Here is a 17,948-nt window from a genome sequence, read left to right as displayed (position 1 = left end):
TGCACCCCGAGCCCAGCAACCACCAGCCCACTGCCCGGGCCCCGGGGCCTCTGCCTGAGGATGCTTCAGCTGGGGAGGAGGGGTCCAGCCCCAGCAAACTTCAGGGGAATCTCAGCACTCAGCCATGTAAGTCCCTGTTACTCCCTGACTAGCCTCCCAAAGGTCAGTGTGCATTCTGGGATCTGGTTAAAACGCAGCTTCTGACTCCGAGGTCGGGGGCAGGGCCTGAGACTCTGCATTTCAAACAAGTGCTCAGGTGGTGCTGATGCTGCTGAGGAGCAAGGAGCCAAGGCCCAGGCCGGGAGACCCAGCAGCGCACAGCAGAAGGCCTTGAGACTTTTCTTTTTCCAGAAAAAGTGCCACCCAAAGAACTCAAACCAGCTGATGCTGGAGCTGGAAGGCACAGCAGCCGACACCGTGTGCTTAGGGCTCGGGTCCTCGTGATAACGCCACGGCGGGTACTGTCGTTCCCCCGGTTTACAGATGAGTAGACTGAGGCTCCAAGTTGCACACGTGGTGCACGGCAGAGCTGGCATTCGGGTCTATCTGACCCCGAGGTCCCAGCTGTAAGCCACTCGTTAGCCTGCGTCCCTGCGTGTACCCCAAAGCCCTCACCACACCAGTGGGGCCCGGAGGGCCGCGACCTGCCCAAGGGCCGGCCAGCAGTGACCCTCGTCTGGGTTCCTGCCTCTGCTGCGCGGCCTATGACCTGCTCCATCAGTCTGTGAGGACAACAGGGACAGCGTCACAGTCTCGCTGAGACAGAAGGATGGCAGCTGGGAGAGAGAAGGGGCACTGGCTCCCTTAGCCAAATTGTATGGGGCACCCCCAAAGCCCTAAAGGTCATCTTAGGGCAAACCGAGCCCCGATGTACACAGGCAGTGGGCTTTTGCGACTTGTAGTGGCCCCAGCTAAAAACTACGAGGGGGCTCTCAGCTGATTTCGGACAGACCCGGGGTCCAGAATGCAGCCTTAAGGAGAGTGGCAGCCACCCCAGAGAGTGGAGCCGCTCAGGCAGCCACTCAGCTCTTGTGGCCAATTCTGCCTTCTCCAAGGTCCTGGGCCCCTCATGGGGGACAGAGGGACCCAAGACCCAGCAGCCACACAGACTCATCCTTCATTACCTCCCAATGCCCCACATCCCAGAGGAGGCGCCACCCCGGATGTGCCCCCGAGGGAAGGACAGGCGACAAGGGTGGGGGCGCTTGCCTTTCTTTGTCCTTCTCTGACCTTGGCTTCTGCCTGGGAGCAGCAGGGAGCATTTCTCAAAAGGCTGTTTCTCCATCAGGGACAACGTCCAGGACACACAAGGCAACAAGTCAGGGAACCCAGTGCCGGGGGTCCCAGGGCGACGGTGGCACAGACACAGGAGGAGCGGGCCCCCCCCTCTGCTTGTCTTCAAAGGACCCTGGCTGACATTTTCTAATCCACAGAGCTTGGAGCCCCGGGGAGGAGGAATGGTCATTTTGAACAGAATCATGACGATCACACAGGAGCATTTTTAATGGGACAGCAGGGCCTGGGCATCTGGAGATGTGATTCCGCGCACAGAGGATCAGCCTTGCCCAAAGCGAGCCCTGCCCTTTGACCCCCGCTCACGGAGCTCACCTCTAAGCCCTCTGAGTGTCCTGCTTGGTAACAGTGCCTTTGTTCACCTGGGGTCTTGGGCCCCCCCAGACAGTCTATGGGGGGGCCTTGGCCACACGCGATCAGCTTGACCCCTGGGGGGCTGGAGATTAGGGTCAGCCAGGCAGGCAGCCATGTCTCTGTGGCTGACCCCAACAGCAAGCCTGGACTCCCAGGCACAGGGGGTCTTTTGGTTGACAGTACTCTGTGTGGGTTGCCACACATTGTCGCTGGGAGACGTAAGGGCCGTCCCTATGATGCCACAGGGAGAGGACATGGGAAGCTCAGGCCTGGTCTCTCCTGGACCTGCCCCAGGCGCCTCTTGCCTTCGCTGGTTTCAGCCTGTATCCTTTCACTGTAATAAACTGTCACCGTGAGTATAGCGGCTTTTCTGAGTTCTGTGACTCCTTCAAGTGAACCACTGAAGCTGAGGGTGGTCTTGGGGACCCTGAACCAGCTGGCCCCATGTCTGCTCGTGCTGGGCAGCCCGGGCAAGACATAACTTCTTTCTGGGCCTCAGGGTCCCCGCTGGACACAAACAGGGTTCCCACCCTGGCCCCCCAGTTATCCCAGATAGGCCTAGGGGATTCTCTGAACACGTCAGGCCCCCCGTTATCCCAGACAGGCAGAGGGAACACTCAGAACACGTTGTGGGAAGGAGACGGCAGTTTCTCTCGGCAGAGCCCGTGTAAACCCAGGCAAGTGGACTGGAGGGCCACCCCATGCCCAGAAACACCAAGGAGGCCACTGCGTCTGCAGATGAACCATCGCTGACATAGAGGAATGTGGACATGCCTGGGTGCCGTGACCGGTAGGGCCACAAACCTGAGCAGAGCCAGCTGGGCTGGACAGGGGGACCCGTACGGATGGACACAGCCACATGGAGCACACGGCCTGCTGCTCTCTCTGCCACGAGGACGAGAATGTGAGCCCCTGTGAACTCTTCTCTTCAAAGCATGAACGAGCACCTGTCATATGCCCAGCCTTGTGCGGGTCACTTTTGAGTTGACTGTCCAATGTGGCAGCTACCAGCCACAGGGGGCTATTTAAATAAAAATTCATTAAAATGAAATGAAACTTAAAATTCAGTTCCCCAGTTACGCGAGTCACACTTGAAGCATTCTATAGCCAAACGTGGCTGGTGGCTGCCCTACTGGGCAGTGCAGCTGGAGGCCATCTCTGTCCTGCAGAAAGGTCTGTCGGGTGGCGCTGCCTCACAGCACAGAACCCAGGACTCCGTGATTCCAAAAATCACATTCTTTTCACATTTTCCATTTTATCCTCATCAAAGCCCCTGGGGACACCCAGGCCGGACAACATTACAGAGGGAGGAAGTGAGGCCCACAGCGGGGGTTCTAGAAGGAGTACCAGCTAGGAATCAGGACCCTCAAGTTCTGGTCTGGGTCCTTCCACGACCAATGCGAGCCCCTGGAAAATTCTTTCCCGCTCCAGGCCTCAGTTTGCCCCCCCCACATAAGGAAGGGGTCAGGTGAGCTGGCGGTGGTCACAGGGCTCATGGGAGCCACAGGAAGCCAAGGGAATGGACAACTCTGCTCGACTGAGCCCTGCTTCCATCTATTTCACTATTGGGGTCCACAAAAGATTTAGACACAACAAAGGCTTCTGTTGTTCAAAATCCGAACACCATGGGATCTCGTAGGGCCCCAGTGTCCCGCCACTTCAACTTCCCTGTGGTTCCCCCGACCCGGGGGGCCCGCCCGCACCCCCGCTCCTCTCTGACCTGCAGCACGGGGCTCTCCTCAAAGTTGTAGGCGCTGGGCCGGCCCTCCAGAGTGGAGAAGGCCACGTTGCCCCCACTGAGCGGGGAGATGTCACTGAACTCCGAGGTGCAGAAGGCCACGCGCTCGTCCTCGCCGGGCCGCAGGTACTGGCCCTCGGGCCGGCCGTAGGTCTTCTGGCAAGAGGCGCTGTAGTACTGGTAGGGCTCCCACGGGCCGCCCGCCCGGCTGCGCTTGTAGATGGCGAAGCTCTCGGGGCGACTGGTGTGGAACTTCAGCCTCACGTAGGTGATCTCGTAAGCTTTCCCTGCAGCGGGAAGACGGGGACCCGTTTTACAGAAGGGAAGGGAGAGTCAGAATCCTGGTCCAGGGAGAGCAGGCTGTCTGGAGCGCTGTGCTGGGAGTGTCATGATCGACAAGTGATGTCCGTCAGGGGCACCGGACAGGACAACACTAGCACACTCGCGAGGTATTTGCCGCTCCTTATCTAGGCCAATCTGCCTCTCTGCACAGGAATGTGCATCGTAACACCACTGACAGGCAGCCGTCACTTTTTGCTCAGATATCTCCAGCAATGAGATGTTGCCACATCCTGAAGGAGACGGCTCTACTGTTAGAAAGTTATTTCTTTTACTACCCCCCAACAAAGCCGACCTTTCCACCCGTGCCTCTGGCCTCACTCCCTCCCAGGGACTTCAGACCCCTGGAGTCTGCAGACATGCCTGTTCTAAGCCCCCCCAATCCTAATGCAATCCTCCCTGGACCCCTCTATTCCTCTCACTTCCATCTAACTTCCCCCCTGACCCAAAGTTCTCAAGAGAAGTCTGTATCCGCTGGCCCCACCGCCTCATCTCCCAACTTAACCCTCAGTCCATTGCCGTCCAGCTTCTCTGGGCCACTCGACAGAGACCGCTCTTGCAAAGCCCCCTCCCCAACAGCCCCTCATGGCCACAGCCAGGGCACCCACCTCGCCTATTTCCTGGGCCCCTGGTCATTCCCGTTACCTTGGAACCCCTCTCCCTGAGGCCACTGTGCAGCCCTCCCTCTGGGGTCTTGCTCCTGTATACCTCCTCCCTACCCCTGCCTCGGGGGTCCCATTCTCGGCACCCCCTGCTCAACCCCCCTCCCCCAGTGGCCTCTCCTCTCCATGGGCTTTAGCCCCACTCCCCTTCCCATGCCGTCAACACCAAGATGGAGGGTCTTCAAGCTTCAGGCACCCACCCCACCCTCCTCTCGGCCCAGCTGCCACCATCACGCCCGGGAGTGCCCACAGCAATGAACCCAGATCCACCACAGCTACTCAGAGCTGTCCCGGGAGGCGGCAGAGGACGGGGGCTGTGGGAGGGGAGCAGGGCTGGGCGACGGAGGGACCACTATGTCCTCACCTGCCCTCGTGGGGTGTCAGCAAGCAAGGCTTAGGAACAGAAAGACCAGGAGAGGCAGTGCAGGCTCACGGCTGGGAGATCGAAGGCCACGGAACAGCAACGCCCCAGAGTGGAGAGCGGCTGTGCTGGGGAGGGGGCGCTGGGGAGGGAGGCTGGGGTAGGGGTGGGCGCTGCACCTTCGCCAGGCCGAGGTGAGGAAGCACTGGGCTTCTAGACCAAGGGCACAAATTATTTCAGCAACAAGAAGGCAGAAATGGGTTCCTTTAGAAAGGCGATTCCCCCTGCCTGAGATGCCACCATCCACTCCCCGTCACTCACCTCCTGACTCCACTCAGGTGCCCCCTCCTCACAGAAGCTTTCCTTTAGCTGACCCCCACCCCCAAGTCCTCCCCCCGCTGGGGTGGGGGCCCTCCTCAGTACAACAAACACCTGAGCATCACACTGAGCGTCCTATGCTCACCTCTCCCCGCTCACCCCATCACCGGGGAATTACTGCTCATCGACCTGCATCCCGCACTGGAGGGAGCTCCTCAGGCAGGCACTTGGCTTTTCATTTTTAAACTTTGCCCCTCCTAGTGCCTAGCGGAGTGTCTGACACCCCGCAGCCATTCACTCATGTTCATGCACATGAGTGAATGAATGAATGAATGAATGACCAATGGACGGAGCCCTTCCAGTTCTACCACTAGCAGGAGACTCCCATTCCCCAGGGCAGCACAGAACACACCTGCTCCCCTTCCCAGGTCTGCTCCTGGTCCTTCTCCCCGGCCCCTCCACCCGTGGTCCCAGACACCCCAGGAGGCCTGCCCGCTGCTGCCACCTCCATCACGGTCCATAGTCTTCCTTACGTGCTGAAACGAAACCACTTTAACCCTCTGTTTAAACATCTTGGCTCTATGGAAGAGCCAAAATTATAAAACTTTTAGAAGAAAATACCAAAGTAAATCTTCGTGACCCGGGTGAGGCAAAGCCTTCTTAGATATGACACCAAAAGCACAAGTGACAAAAGAAAAAATAGATGAACTGGACTTGATCAAAACCAAAAACTTTTGGGGGCCGGCCCAGTGGCACAGCAGTTAAGTTCACACATTCCGCTTCGGCAGCCAGGGGTCCACAGGTTCAGATCCCAGGCGTGCACCTATGCACCGCTCATCAAGCCATGCTGTGGCAGCGTCCCACATACAAAATAGAGGAAGATGGGCACGGATATTAGCTCAGGACCAGTCTTCCTCAAAAAAAAAATCAAAAACTTTCATGCTTCTAAAGACACCATGGAGAAAATGAAAAGCCAACCCACAGAATGGGAGGAAATATTTGCAAATCATCTATCTGATAAGGGATTTATCTAGACTGTATAGAGAATTCTTACAGCTCAATAATAAAAAGACAAATAACCCAAGTATTTATTATTTATTTATAGAAATACATTTTAAAATTATTTATACAAAGAATGGGCAAAGGCTCTAAATAGACATTTCTCCAGAGAAGATACACGAATGGCCAATAAGCACATAAGAAGTTGCTCGGGGCCGGCCCGGTGGCACAGGGGTTAAGTGCACATGTTCTGCTTCTCGGCGGCCCGGGGTTCACCCGTTTGGATCCCGGGTGTGGACATGGCACCGCTTGGCATGCCATGCTGTGGCAGGCATCCCACATATAAAGTGGAGGAAGATGGGCACGGATGTTAGCTCAGGGCCAGTCTTCCTCAGCAAAAAGAGGAGGATTGGCAGCAGTTAGATCAAGGCTAATCTTTCTCAAGGAAAAAAAGGAAAGATGTTCAACGTCATTAGCCATGAGGGAAATGCAAATCGAAACCCCAACGAGATACCACTTCTCTCCCCTAAGGTGGATCCAATCAAAACCACAGATAATAACAAGTGTTCATGTGGATGTGGAGAATTTGGAGCCTCATACACTGCTGGTGGGAATGTAAAATGGCGCAGCTGTTCTGGAAAACGGTCTGGCGGTTCCTCAAAACGTGACACATCGAGTCATCATATGACTCAGCCATCCGGCTCCTAGGATATACCCAAGTGAAATGAAAACACATGTCCACACAAAACTCGTCCACGAATGTTCACAGCAGCGTGACTCAACAGCCGAGGAGCGGAAACAACTCGAAGGCTCATCAACTGACAAACGAATAAATAAAATGTGGTGGATCACCCCATGGAACATTATTGGGCAATGTAAAGGAATGAAGAACTGACCCACACTACAACGCGGATGGACCTTGAAGACATTATGATAAGTGAAAGCAGCTAATCAGGAAAGACCACTCATTGCATGATTCCACTTATAGGAAGCGTCCCAAAGACCAGAGTCCATAAGGGCAGAAAGGAGATCAGCGCTGTCAGGGTCTGGAAGGGGCGGGGCGTGGAGATGGGGGTGACTGCTAATGGGACCAGGGTTTCTTTTGGGGGTGACGCAAATGCTCCAAAACCGATTGTGGTGATCGGCATATAACTATGAATGTCCCCAAAACCAGTGGATTGCACACTTTAAATGGGTGAATGGTGTGGTGAATTACATCTCCACAAGGCAGTTACATAGATTTTTAAAAACTGGACCTCATATCCATTAGGATGGCTGCTATTTAAAAGAAAAAACAAGTAATAACAAGTGTTGGCAAGGATGGGGAGAAATCGCAGCCTTGTTCCAATTACGTGGTGGGAACGTAAAATGGTGCATTTGCTATGAAAAACGGCTTGGAGATTCCTCAAAAAATTAAAAACAGAATTACCGTATGATCCAGCAATTCCGCTTTTGAATATACACCCAAAAGAACTGAAAGCCAGGTCTCGAAGAGGCGTGTGTGCACACACTGTTCAGAGCTGCATTATTCACAACAGCCAAAAGGTAGAAGCAACCCAACTGTCCATCAACAGGTGATGGGTAAGTAAAATGTGGTCCACACACACAATGGAATATTATCCAGCCTTTAAAAGGAAGGAAATTTTGCTATGTGCTACACCATGGTTGAACTTTGAGGACGTTATCCTAAAAGAAATAAGCCAGGCACAAAAAGACAAACACTGTGTGATTCCACTGACATGCGGTCCCTGGAGGGGTCAAACTCAGAGAGACAGAAAGGAGGACGGGGGCGACCAGGGGCTGGGGAGGGGCTGGGGAGCGAGTGTGCAATGGGACAGAGTTCCAGTTTAAGAAGACGGAAAAGTTCTGGGGACAGATGGTGGTGACGGTGGCACAGCGATGGGAATGTGCTTAATGCCCCTGAACTGGATACTTAAAAATGGTTAAGACAGTAAATTTTGCTATGTGTATTTTTCCACAATAAAAGGAAAATCTGGGGAAAATATACATATATTGGCCCTTTGGGAAGGCCCTTTTGTGATGAAAAGCCATGAAAGCATCCTTGCCTTTGGCACGAGAATCCCACTGCTGGGCACTCGAACAAGGAAAGGAGCCTAAACGCGTGACAATGTCCATGTAGGCCTTTTTTCTACTGGGGGAAAAACTGGAGCCAGAAACACTTAATAAACGGTAGGAGAAAAACTCAGCAGATGATTAAAGCCGCTGAAACAAGCTGACAAGGAGTTTACAATACACGGGGAAAGCTTAGGTCCAAATGTTGAATAAAAAGAAGACACAAGAGCACAAGTTCAGCATCAGCAGATTACATTAAAAATCCCTAAAAAGGGGCCAGCCTGGTGGCGCAGTGGTTAAGGTCGCATGTTTGGCTTTGGCGGCCGGGGGTTCGCCAGTTCGGATCCCAGGTGCGGACATGGCACCGCTTGTCAAGCCATGCAGTGGCAGGCGTCCCACGTATAAAATAGAGGAAGATGGGCATGGATGTTAGCTCAGGGCCAGTCTTCCTCAGCAAAAAGAGGAGGATTGGCAGTAGTTAGCTCAGGGCTAATCCTCCTCAAAAAAAAAAAGAAAGTCCCTAAAGAAGGGGCAGAAAAGAAAGACGTCAAACGGACCAGCGCGGTTGTCCCCAGGGCAGAGGACCCAGAGTGACTCTTCTTCCCTTTTCAATTGTGCTACTTCTTCCCAGTTTTCTCCCACGAAGATTGTTCTAATTTAAAAACTGAAGAAAAAACATATTAAAAAAATTTTTTTTTCCAAAGCAACTGCCTTGCCATGTTCTGTTTTAAGCTGTTTTTCAAAGTTACATGGCAGCACAGCTTGGCACTGTCTTCAATCCCTTAAAAGAAAGCATGCGCAGCCACCGGAGTCGGTGTTGGGGGTGGCCTGGTGGCTGCTGCCATGCCAAGCAGACTCCGGGCCTCGGAACCAGGCAGGGACGCGCCCCTGATGTGCGTTCACGAAAGGATGCTGTGCGGAGGCTGCCACGGGTCCCCAGGCCCAGCCTCCTCTGTAAACATCTAGCAGCCAGACGCCTTGCGGGAGGGGAGCTTGGAGCCACTTAAAAGGTAGCTGGCAGCTCGAAGCGTGATGGGAAAAAGGCAGTCACTGGGATTTCATGCAAAGGAGCAAGCTCAAGGGCTGGGCTTTTCCTCTTCCTTGCCAAGCCAGGAGGGAAGCGAAGACACGGGAACATCACAGAGATGTGGCAGAGACTTCGTGTTACAAGAGTTAATTAGAAGGGCCAAGAAAGCAACTTAATCCTCGCTTTGTGATGAAAAGGTTTCTGCCAAAGGCAACCCGAGGGCTGGGGAAGGAAACAGCCCCAATATCCTCTAAACAGCAACAATAATTAAATTTGCAGCTCCACCCCAGACCCTTGCAAGCTCCGGGGGCCGACATAGGCATGTTCCCGTCAGGAAGGCTGGGCCCAAAGGTCATCCCCAACTGTTAACAGGGGCTGACCCTGCTTGGGAGCACATGGCTCCCTCACCTCCCACTCGCCCAATATGCTGTTCCCTCTGCCTGGAATGCTGTTCCCTGGCTGGCTCACATGCATCCCTGCTCATCCACTGGCTTAGCAGATTGACCACATGCCCCAGACTCAGCCTGGCATGGACCACCCTTCTTCTCGCCTTCTCTGGCTGATGGCTGCCCGTCCCTGGAGCCATGGTTTGGGCGCCTTGCCGGTGCTCCCCCGGCCTCCCTGGGCTTCTTACTCTGCTTTGTAACCGCCCGCCCATCTCACTACTCTGTGACGCCCGTGGGACAGGGGTTGGGAATCCTTAGAGCTGAGCACAGCACTGGCATACAGCAGGCGCTCACTAAATGCTCACTGAATGAGGGGGTGAAGATGAAGAATAATTTGCACCTTCAAGGAGTTTATAATCCAGCGAGTGGGTTGAGACAGGCAGGCCCAACACGGCTGACCCTGTCACGGTGCGTCTGCATCCGTGACCCCCAAGAGTCTTTCTAACAACAGCCAGCACTTAGCAAGCACCTGCGTGCCAGGCACTTTGCTCCGGGCTTTCCGCACACTGTATGCCTGAGATCCCAAATGTTCCATCCATCACTAACGAGGAGCCTGAGGCTGGGGCAGGAGAAGAGGACCCGCCCAAGGTCACGCAGAAGACAGCTGAGTGTCTACTCGACTGCAGGCTCGTCTGCCCCCAGAGGCACTGCCCTGAACCAGGCCACCCTCCGTCCAGGGCTGTGTGGGTGCCCGAGGGAGGGGGCAGCCCAAGAAGGCGGTGCTGGCGCCCAGGGAGACTGCGGAGGCTGCCAGAGAGCGCCAGGCCGTGTCCTCTGCAACCAGCTGGGACATAAAGCCCGTCAGGAATGACACCAGGGCAGTCATAAAACCCGGCCGCCCACATCCGGCACCGATGGCGCAGAAGGAGTTCGGAACAGAGCCTTATTTTGGGAAATGGAAAGAAAACAAAGCCCTTTAATTGGAGCCATCTGGGAGCAGTGGGCTGGGGGGGCTGGGAGGGATGGGGGGGGCGCTGAGCTGAGAATGCCCGGGAGAGGCCGCCCTGCCCACTGCGAGCATTAGAACCAGGTCAGGAGGGAGAGCGGCTCCCAGCCTGCGGGGTTCCACAGCAGGCAGGGCCCCCAGCCCTATCACCTGGCCATCCACCCTTCCCGTCTCCCTCTCCCACCCTAGCTCTTGGCAATCTGGGGCACGGTGAATCCCTCTGAGGAGCCAGGGAATCCCCGTGACCACGATCCCAGACACCAGGCAAGCCTCGGTGAATCTAGGCTGGGCCCATCACGGTGCTGTCATCTTTGGACCAAGCGTCTAAACCCCAAATATGGATCAAGATTGTCAAGCCTACTGTCTAACCTGGGCAGAGTGCACAGGTTTTGTCTAGTTGATTATTGCTTAGAACTTTGTGTTAAGAAGGATTCTGAGGTCCAATCTGAACTGAGACATACAAGACTGAAATGTGCAAATTACAAGTTTGCGAGGAGGATGGCAGGGCATTCAAGACCATTGCAATAGCTCAGGGGACAGATGAGGGGATGAGTGGGAATCATGGAGTGCAGGGCAAACACAAAGAATATTCCAGAGAACCATCTAGTGATCTGGTGAAGGCTGATGTCAAAGGGCTGAGGAGGGAAGATGCAGTTGACTCCTGAGCTTCTTGCTTCGGTGCATGGACAGACAGCAGGGGGACGCCTTTACTTTTTAATTTTAAATACATATAACATAAAATGTACCATCTTAACCATTTTTAGGTGTACAGTTCACTGCATTAAGCACATTCGCATTGTTGTACAACCATCACCACCTCCCATCTCCAGAACTTTATCATCTTCCCAGACTGAAAGTCTGTCCCCCTTAAACAGCAACTCCCCAATCCTTCTCCCCCCAGCCCCTGGCCCCCACCATTCTGTCTCTCTATAAATGACACTGTTCTAGGGGCCCCATATCAGGGGAATGACACGGCAATTGTCCTTTTGTGCCTGGCCTGTTTCGCATAGCATCGTGTTCCCAAAGTTCATCCGTGTTGGAGCCGGTGTCAGAATCTCCTTCCTTGTTGAGCTGGATAAGATTCCAATGTGCAGATCCACCGCGTCTTGCTTATCCATCCTCTGTCAATGGACGCGGGTTCCTTCCACCCCGCTGCTGCTGTGAATAACGGTGCCTTTCCCTGCGGACCCTAAGTTTTAGGGCTTCGTGTGACATCCAAGGGCTGACGTCCAGGAGGATGCTCGGATTCCTAGGTCAAGGGCACAGGTGGGAGACTGGGCGAGAGGCGCAGGCGGAGCCCCGAATGTCGACCACAGTCCCAATAGGCAAAGCCAGGGGCACAGATGGGGAGGGGTGCACCTGGTGCAGGGCGGGCACGGAGAGGAGGGGGAGGAGGGGATGGGAGGCCAGTGCAGCAGCCAGAGCCTGGCCTGGACTGCAGGGCCAGGGCCGGGAGGAAGCCTGGGGGCCACAGCCTAGGAGCTCAGGATGCATCTGGAAAGCTGGGGAGGCATTCATTCACTCATTCCCTCGTCCCATGAGGAATGTGGCGCAGCCGTGATGCACTTGGCTTCACGAAATATCCCCGCTCCACCACTTCCCGGCTCTGCGGCATTACGCAAAACACCTAACCTCCCTCAAGTAAACTGGGCAAGTGACTTGGATGGAGAGCCTCAGTTTCCCCATTTGCAAAAGGGGCATAACAATAACAGATTTAATGAGAAAATGCCTGCAAAGCATCTACAACAGTCCCGGGCATGTAGCACGCGCACGACCCGACGTTAGCTGCTCTTCCATGCATTTACCGGGAGGGGGCTGGCGCTGGCACCAGGGGACAGCTGTGAAAATAGGCCTTCCCTCTGCAGCCAGGGGCTGGGATCGACGACGCAGACAAACCCGACCCTCCACTCGGCCTCAACCAGACTGTTGGGGGAAGGGTGAGAAGCTGTAAGAACCCATGCGCAGGCATGGGGGGCTTCCCGGAGGAGGGCACCGCTCCACTGAGTGCAGGACACGGCATGTGGCAGAATTTTGTCCGCTGCTGCGTGCCCAGGGCCTGGCACGGGGACTGGCAGACAGCAGGTGCTCGGTTGTTTTTTCACAAATGAGATAGGGTTATCCAGAAGGCGGGAAGGGAAAGCATGCCGGCTGGCGGTGAGGCGGACACAGCGGCATACACAAAGCCCAGGAGGAAAGAGAGCAGTCAGGGCGCACCCATGGCTGCTGAAGGGCAGCCGGCTGCGCCAGAGTGGGGGTGGGTAGGGACCATCGGAGGTCGGGAGGCCGACAGGAGGCTGCCTGCATGCCTCCAGGGCTGGGGACTCCCCACTCCGGCCACTCCTGGCTCAGTCCCGGGAAGCCAGGGAGGGCCGGCTGGGCCCCAGGGCCGTGCGGGGGCTGCTTCTGTGGGCGGAGGCTCACCAGGGCGGCTGCCTTGACCCCCTGGCCTGCCTGGGGCCCAGCGTTCCAGCCAGAACCCCCAGGGAGAAAGGGGGAGGACTTGGCCCCCAGCGCTGGCCCCAGCCAACGCAAACACAGCCACCCACCCGACAGGAAGACGCGCTGGAGCCAAAGCTCAGGAGACCCAGCTGGCTTCAGGCTCGTTGGGGCCGCCAGGGTCCTGCTCACATCCAGCCCCCAACCCTGGGCCGCACCCCACTGTCTTCTCGTCCCCTCCACTCCGCCATCTGGGCCGTCCACTCCGCCATCCCAGCCGTGCGGCTCCAAGAACATGCCGCCTCCCCTGTGCCGTCCCCTTGACCTGGAGGGTCCTTCGCTCTTTGATCAACTCCTGCCACCCTTCAGGCCTCAGCGAGGCCCTTTACCCTGTGTGTGTCCCCAGAGCATCAGTCCTCCTTCACCTGGGTCCTGGGCCCAGACCGTCTCTGGTGGCCTGACCCCGCCCAGCACGGCCGAGGCGCACGGTGGAAGGAATGCACGGACAGCCAGCCTGCACACGGGCGGTGGGGACCTGAGGCTGAGCAGGGCAGGCAGGAGCCCACCCACCTCACTCCTGCAACTTCCCCCTCACTCCGGGGCTCAAACTCATCTGCTCGGGACTCAAGGGTCTTTCTGTGGTTCCAGAAGATTCTCAGGAATCCAAGAAAGCATACAAGCAAAAAAAGGGAGACCCCCCCCAACTCTGGCCAAAAGTCAAGGCTCGGACTGGCCTAATCTGGACGCTTCGCATTCCCAAGTGCAGCGCAGTTGGGGAGGGGCCCCGGGTCTACCATCCATCGGCCACGTGACGCTGGGCAACTGATTTCATCGTCAGAACCTCAGTTTCCCTGTCTGTAAAACAGCCAAGCCTGCTGGGTTGGGGTGCGGGCTCAGTGGGGTTCTTAGCACGTAGTCAGAGCTCCCTGCAGAGTGTCTGTTACCCCTAATGACCATCCACCTCCCCCGACACCCCCACTCTCCCCCAGGCCCCAGCCCCAGCGGAGGGCTCAGAGCTGGCGGCCCCTGCTGCTCCTTTCATCCCAGACAGGAAGGCTCGGCTTAGCGACTCCGGGATTTGGAACAGATGTCTGCGAGCTCGCAGGGGGCTGGGAAAGCGGCGACCTCCATCCCGGGGCTGACCGGCTGCCTCTCCCTCCTCTGCCCCTCACCCCACTCCCTCAGGGACTCCGCGGGCCAGAGCTGGCCACCCACTCTCCCCTCCCATGAGCCGTCAAGGAGAGGGGGACAGAGCCAGCAGAGGTGGCCTGAGGACCAGGAGGAGGGGCTCCCCATCCTACCTCGGCTGACGACCGGAGCCCTCACTGGGAACACCCTGGCAACCCCAGACCTCTTCCTCCCCTAAGACCAGGCAATCCACGGCCTAGCGTGGAGCAAAGTGAAGTTGAATGGAACCCACAAGGGGCCAAGTCTGGGGCGGCCGTGGGTCTCCAGTGTGGGCCCGGAGACAGGACGTCTCCTTCCGGCCAGCGCGGCCAGCATTTCTCAGTCCTTCCATAGAGGCCACCCCCAGGGGGGACCTCAGCCCAGAGCTGCTCTCAGTGGAGTGATGCTGGTCACACACAAGGACTGTCATAGCTCTGTAAGCACCTGGCAGACCTGAGCCCACGGAACCTGTACAGCCACCCGGAGGGGGCAGCTCTCGTGCCTATTTTACAGGAGAGGAAACCGAGGCACGGCCAGGGCATGGCCTTTGCCCACCCAGTGGCTGAGCTGGGCCTGAGTCTGAAGCTCCATTTCTGGACTTCTACCTTTTCTGTTTCCCAGAGCAGGCAGAAGAGGACCCTGAGCTGGGCCCAGAGCACAGGACGGAGGAGGTGGCATTGTCATTGTCATTCACTCATTCCTTCATTCATTCACTGTACAAACACTTCTGGAGCCCCTATATGCCTGGTGCTGCACAGCACAATGGAGAGAACTCGGGTGAGGGTCAGACACACCGCGGGGGGGATGTATGTGAGTGTGCGAATGTGTGTGTGAGCATGAGCATGTGAATGTATGTGCATATGAGTGTGAGAGCGTGAGTTGTGAATGTGTGTGAATGTAAGTGTGTGTAAACATGTGTGTGTGAACGTGAGTGTGAGAGAGCATGTGTATGTGACTGCGTGTGGGGTCTTGGCTCCACACTCCCAGTGCCGAGTCTCTGAGCCTCAGTTTCCCTGCTTACAGAGGGTCCGCAGGGCCCTGCAGTTCTCGGCAGAGGTCCAGAGGCCGCAGTGCACACGGCGCCCCGGAACCAGGAGCTGCCCCCCTCCCCATGCTCGGCCGCCTGCCACCTCCCCCCACCTTCTCTGTGCCTGGGCTGAGCCCCTGGCCTGTGTCCGGGGCTCTGCTGACACATGTGACACACCGGCCAAGCCCGCACCCGGTCCCGGAACAGCACGTCTCCCCACAGCCCCCACCCTGTCCCAGATCTCTTCCCCTGTGGCCTTGGGGTCCTGCCAGGCCGTCTAGCCAGCTCCCCCAGCCTCCCCCACACAACTGGTTTCCTGTCGCCTGCCTGGATAGAGACCTTGCCCCATCCAGAAGTCCCACCTAGTGGTCCCGACAGGCCAATGGAAGGGGGCAAGACCCTGGGAAACTTAGTTTCTTGGCTGGCAGCTGGTACATGCCTGCTCTGCTGAGGGCACTCGGTGTCCCCCATCTCGCTTAAATGTCATTTCCCAGCCCTCCCCAGGGCGCTGTCACCCAGGGCTGGGAAGAGCCAACTCTATTGACGGGAGGAGCTCATGTTAAGGAGTTTATCCTCTGACCTTGGATATACAAAGATGTTCATGTCCAGACTGTGATTTAGCAGCTCTGTGTCTTTGGGCAAAACACTTAACGTCTCTGAGCCTCAATTTTCTCATCTGAAAAATGGGGACACGGTCTCATATTCCCTTATCCAAACTGCTTGGCTCCAGATGTGTTTCAGAATTCAGAACTTTCCAGAGTTTAGGGAGATGATGCAGTCCTTACACCATGAACCGTGTTAACACCCCCAGCCAGGTCTGGGGCCACCAGCTGTACGCAAATGAGATTTCAGCAGCAAAACGTATGAATTTCACTCTGACTAGGATAAACAAGGTCTATAAGTAGCCTCACTCAGGTTTAGCAGCCAAAATGACTTCTAAAAATACTCTGAGTTTTCAAAGCTTTGAGAGATTTTGAGCCACAGATACTGGAGTGTGGACTGAAACACGCGCTCCCTGAAGGGCTGTGTGGGCAGCGACAGGGGAGATGCCTGGCTCAGGGCCCGCACAGGTGGGGGCCCCAGGAGGACCAGGACGGGGCTGGACTCGGAGGGGAAGCGGGCATTCCCATCCCCCGAATGGGGGTGGGGCGGGAGGGAAGGGCCCGGTCCAGACTTGGGACTCTGGTTCCGGGATCGAAGGGCTTCTGTGCCTCGGTGTGGGGGTGGGTGGGGGCAGGCATGGGCAGAGCAGAGAGGCCACGCCATCCGGCCCAGCTGCCGGACATCAGAATGAAGTCTGGCTGCTGCCCAGGGGGCTAAACCCTCCGGTGATGAGCGCCCTGGCTCCCATCCCCGCGAAGACACCCAGGGATGGCGCACAGCCTTGGGGATTCATGCGCCCCGAAGGCGCCCAGAGGACCCGGGATCAGGAGCTCCTGCCCTAGGGGGCGGACTAGCTCACCCCCGGTGGGTCACCTCCCCGCCTTCCCCACCACCGCTCTGGGTCTAGCATGGACAACTAATCCAGGGCGCTGTCGTTGAACCCAGATCCACTGCCGGCAAAAGGCTCCGAGGAGGCTTCGCGCCCCTCCCAGCCCCAAGGGGCACCATCAGTCTACCCTTCCAGCTACCGGAGGGCATGGGTCCCGTCCCCGAGGCCTCCCATCCCTGGGTCCTACAGCCAATCCAGGGCACGCGGTGGCTGCCCCTCTCGCCTCTGGCCCGCGGTGGGGAGGGGCCAAGGCCCGAGGTGGCGGCGGCGCCCGGGGCGCGCTTACCCAGGCGGAGGGTGATGTTGACCGAGGTGGGGTACTGCACGCCGAAGGCCATGGACGGGCTCTGCCACCAGGTGCTGTCGTCGTGGCTGTGGAAGTCGGTGAGGTAGGAGGCGTTGTGGTGGCGCTCGGGGTCGGCGGCGTCGCAGCGCTGGCACTGCGCCCCCGCGGCCGGCGCGCCCACGTGCGGGCAGAAGTCCTCGGGCGGCCGGCCGCACGTGTGCGAGGCCTCGGCGCGCCGGCCGAACGCCGCGTTCTCGAACTCGGGCAGGCAGCGCTGAGGGCGCCCCGCGCCGTCGTAGCACGCGCCCATGCCCGCGCGCGCCCCGCGCCCCGCCAGCGCGGCCAGCGCCAGGCCCAGCAGCAGCGTGCCCGCCGCCATGCTCGCCGGCCCGACGGCCCCACGCTGCCGCCCGGCTCGGCCCGTGGGCGCGGACCGCGCGGGCGCCAGGACCCGCCTTCCCCGGCGGGCGGGACCCGGGCAGGGCTGGGAGGGTGCGAGGGAGGGACCGATGGCGGCCAGCACAACCCCCTACCCCCCCGCCCCGCCCCGAACCCCCGCCGCCCCGACCGCTCAGTCCCTTGGCGCTGACCCCCACCTGGTGGACGTGCCCGGGAGTGCCCGAGCTGCCTGATCCCAGCCCTGCTGGGGGACCCTCGCCTCTTGGAGCTTCAGTGTCCTCGTCTGTAAAATGGGATCGGCAATAATCCGGGTTCATTACCGCTGTCGTGAGGTTTCAGAGGCTGCTCATTAAATGGAAACCGCTCACCAGTGCCTTTCAAGTCCTGAGAAAGGGGGACAGAGGGTCTTTCCCGTTGCACATCTCTTTCTAGCAGTAAAGTCACCCCAGGCGGGTTGGCCGGATGGTTCCTCGCGTTCCCGCGTTTCCCTTAACTCTGCAGAGAGCTGCTGCTGCTGTGGTTTCTCTCTGCTCTCAAAGCAGAGATTCTAACCCGATATTTGTGACCAAGGGGACCTGGTCTCAT

At 57.5% G+C, this 17,948-nt stretch overlaps 1 protein-coding gene and 1 long non-coding RNA gene across 2 annotated transcripts in view; both read right to left on the bottom strand.

Moving 5' to 3' along the window:
* Positions 1-17,386, bottom strand: part of LAMC3 (laminin subunit gamma 3) — a 60,177-nt gene extending 42,791 nt beyond the window's left edge. The window contains exons 1-2 of the mRNA XM_070595246.1: positions 16,965-17,386; positions 3,368-3,672 (exon numbers count right to left, since the gene is read on the bottom strand). Of these exons, the coding sequence (XP_070451347.1) occupies positions 3,368-3,672; positions 16,965-17,343 (684 nt within the window). The 5' untranslated portion in view covers positions 17,344-17,386. The remainder of the gene's footprint in view (positions 1-3,367; positions 3,673-16,964) is intronic.
* LOC139079597 (uncharacterized) lies at positions 11,314-14,428 on the bottom strand. The gene is made up of 2 exons (XR_011533340.1): positions 14,294-14,428; positions 11,314-11,805 (listed from the first exon to the last, which is right to left on the bottom strand). It is a non-coding gene; the product is annotated as an uncharacterized lncRNA (long non-coding RNA).
* Positions 17,387-17,948: the final 562 nt, after the last annotated feature.

This window comes from Equus przewalskii, chromosome 26, assembly GCF_037783145.1.
Source record: "Equus przewalskii isolate Varuska chromosome 26, EquPr2, whole genome shotgun sequence".
NCBI classification, from domain to species: domain Eukaryota; kingdom Metazoa; phylum Chordata; class Mammalia; order Perissodactyla; family Equidae; genus Equus; species Equus przewalskii.
This window is presented reverse-complemented; position numbering and strand designations above follow the sequence as displayed.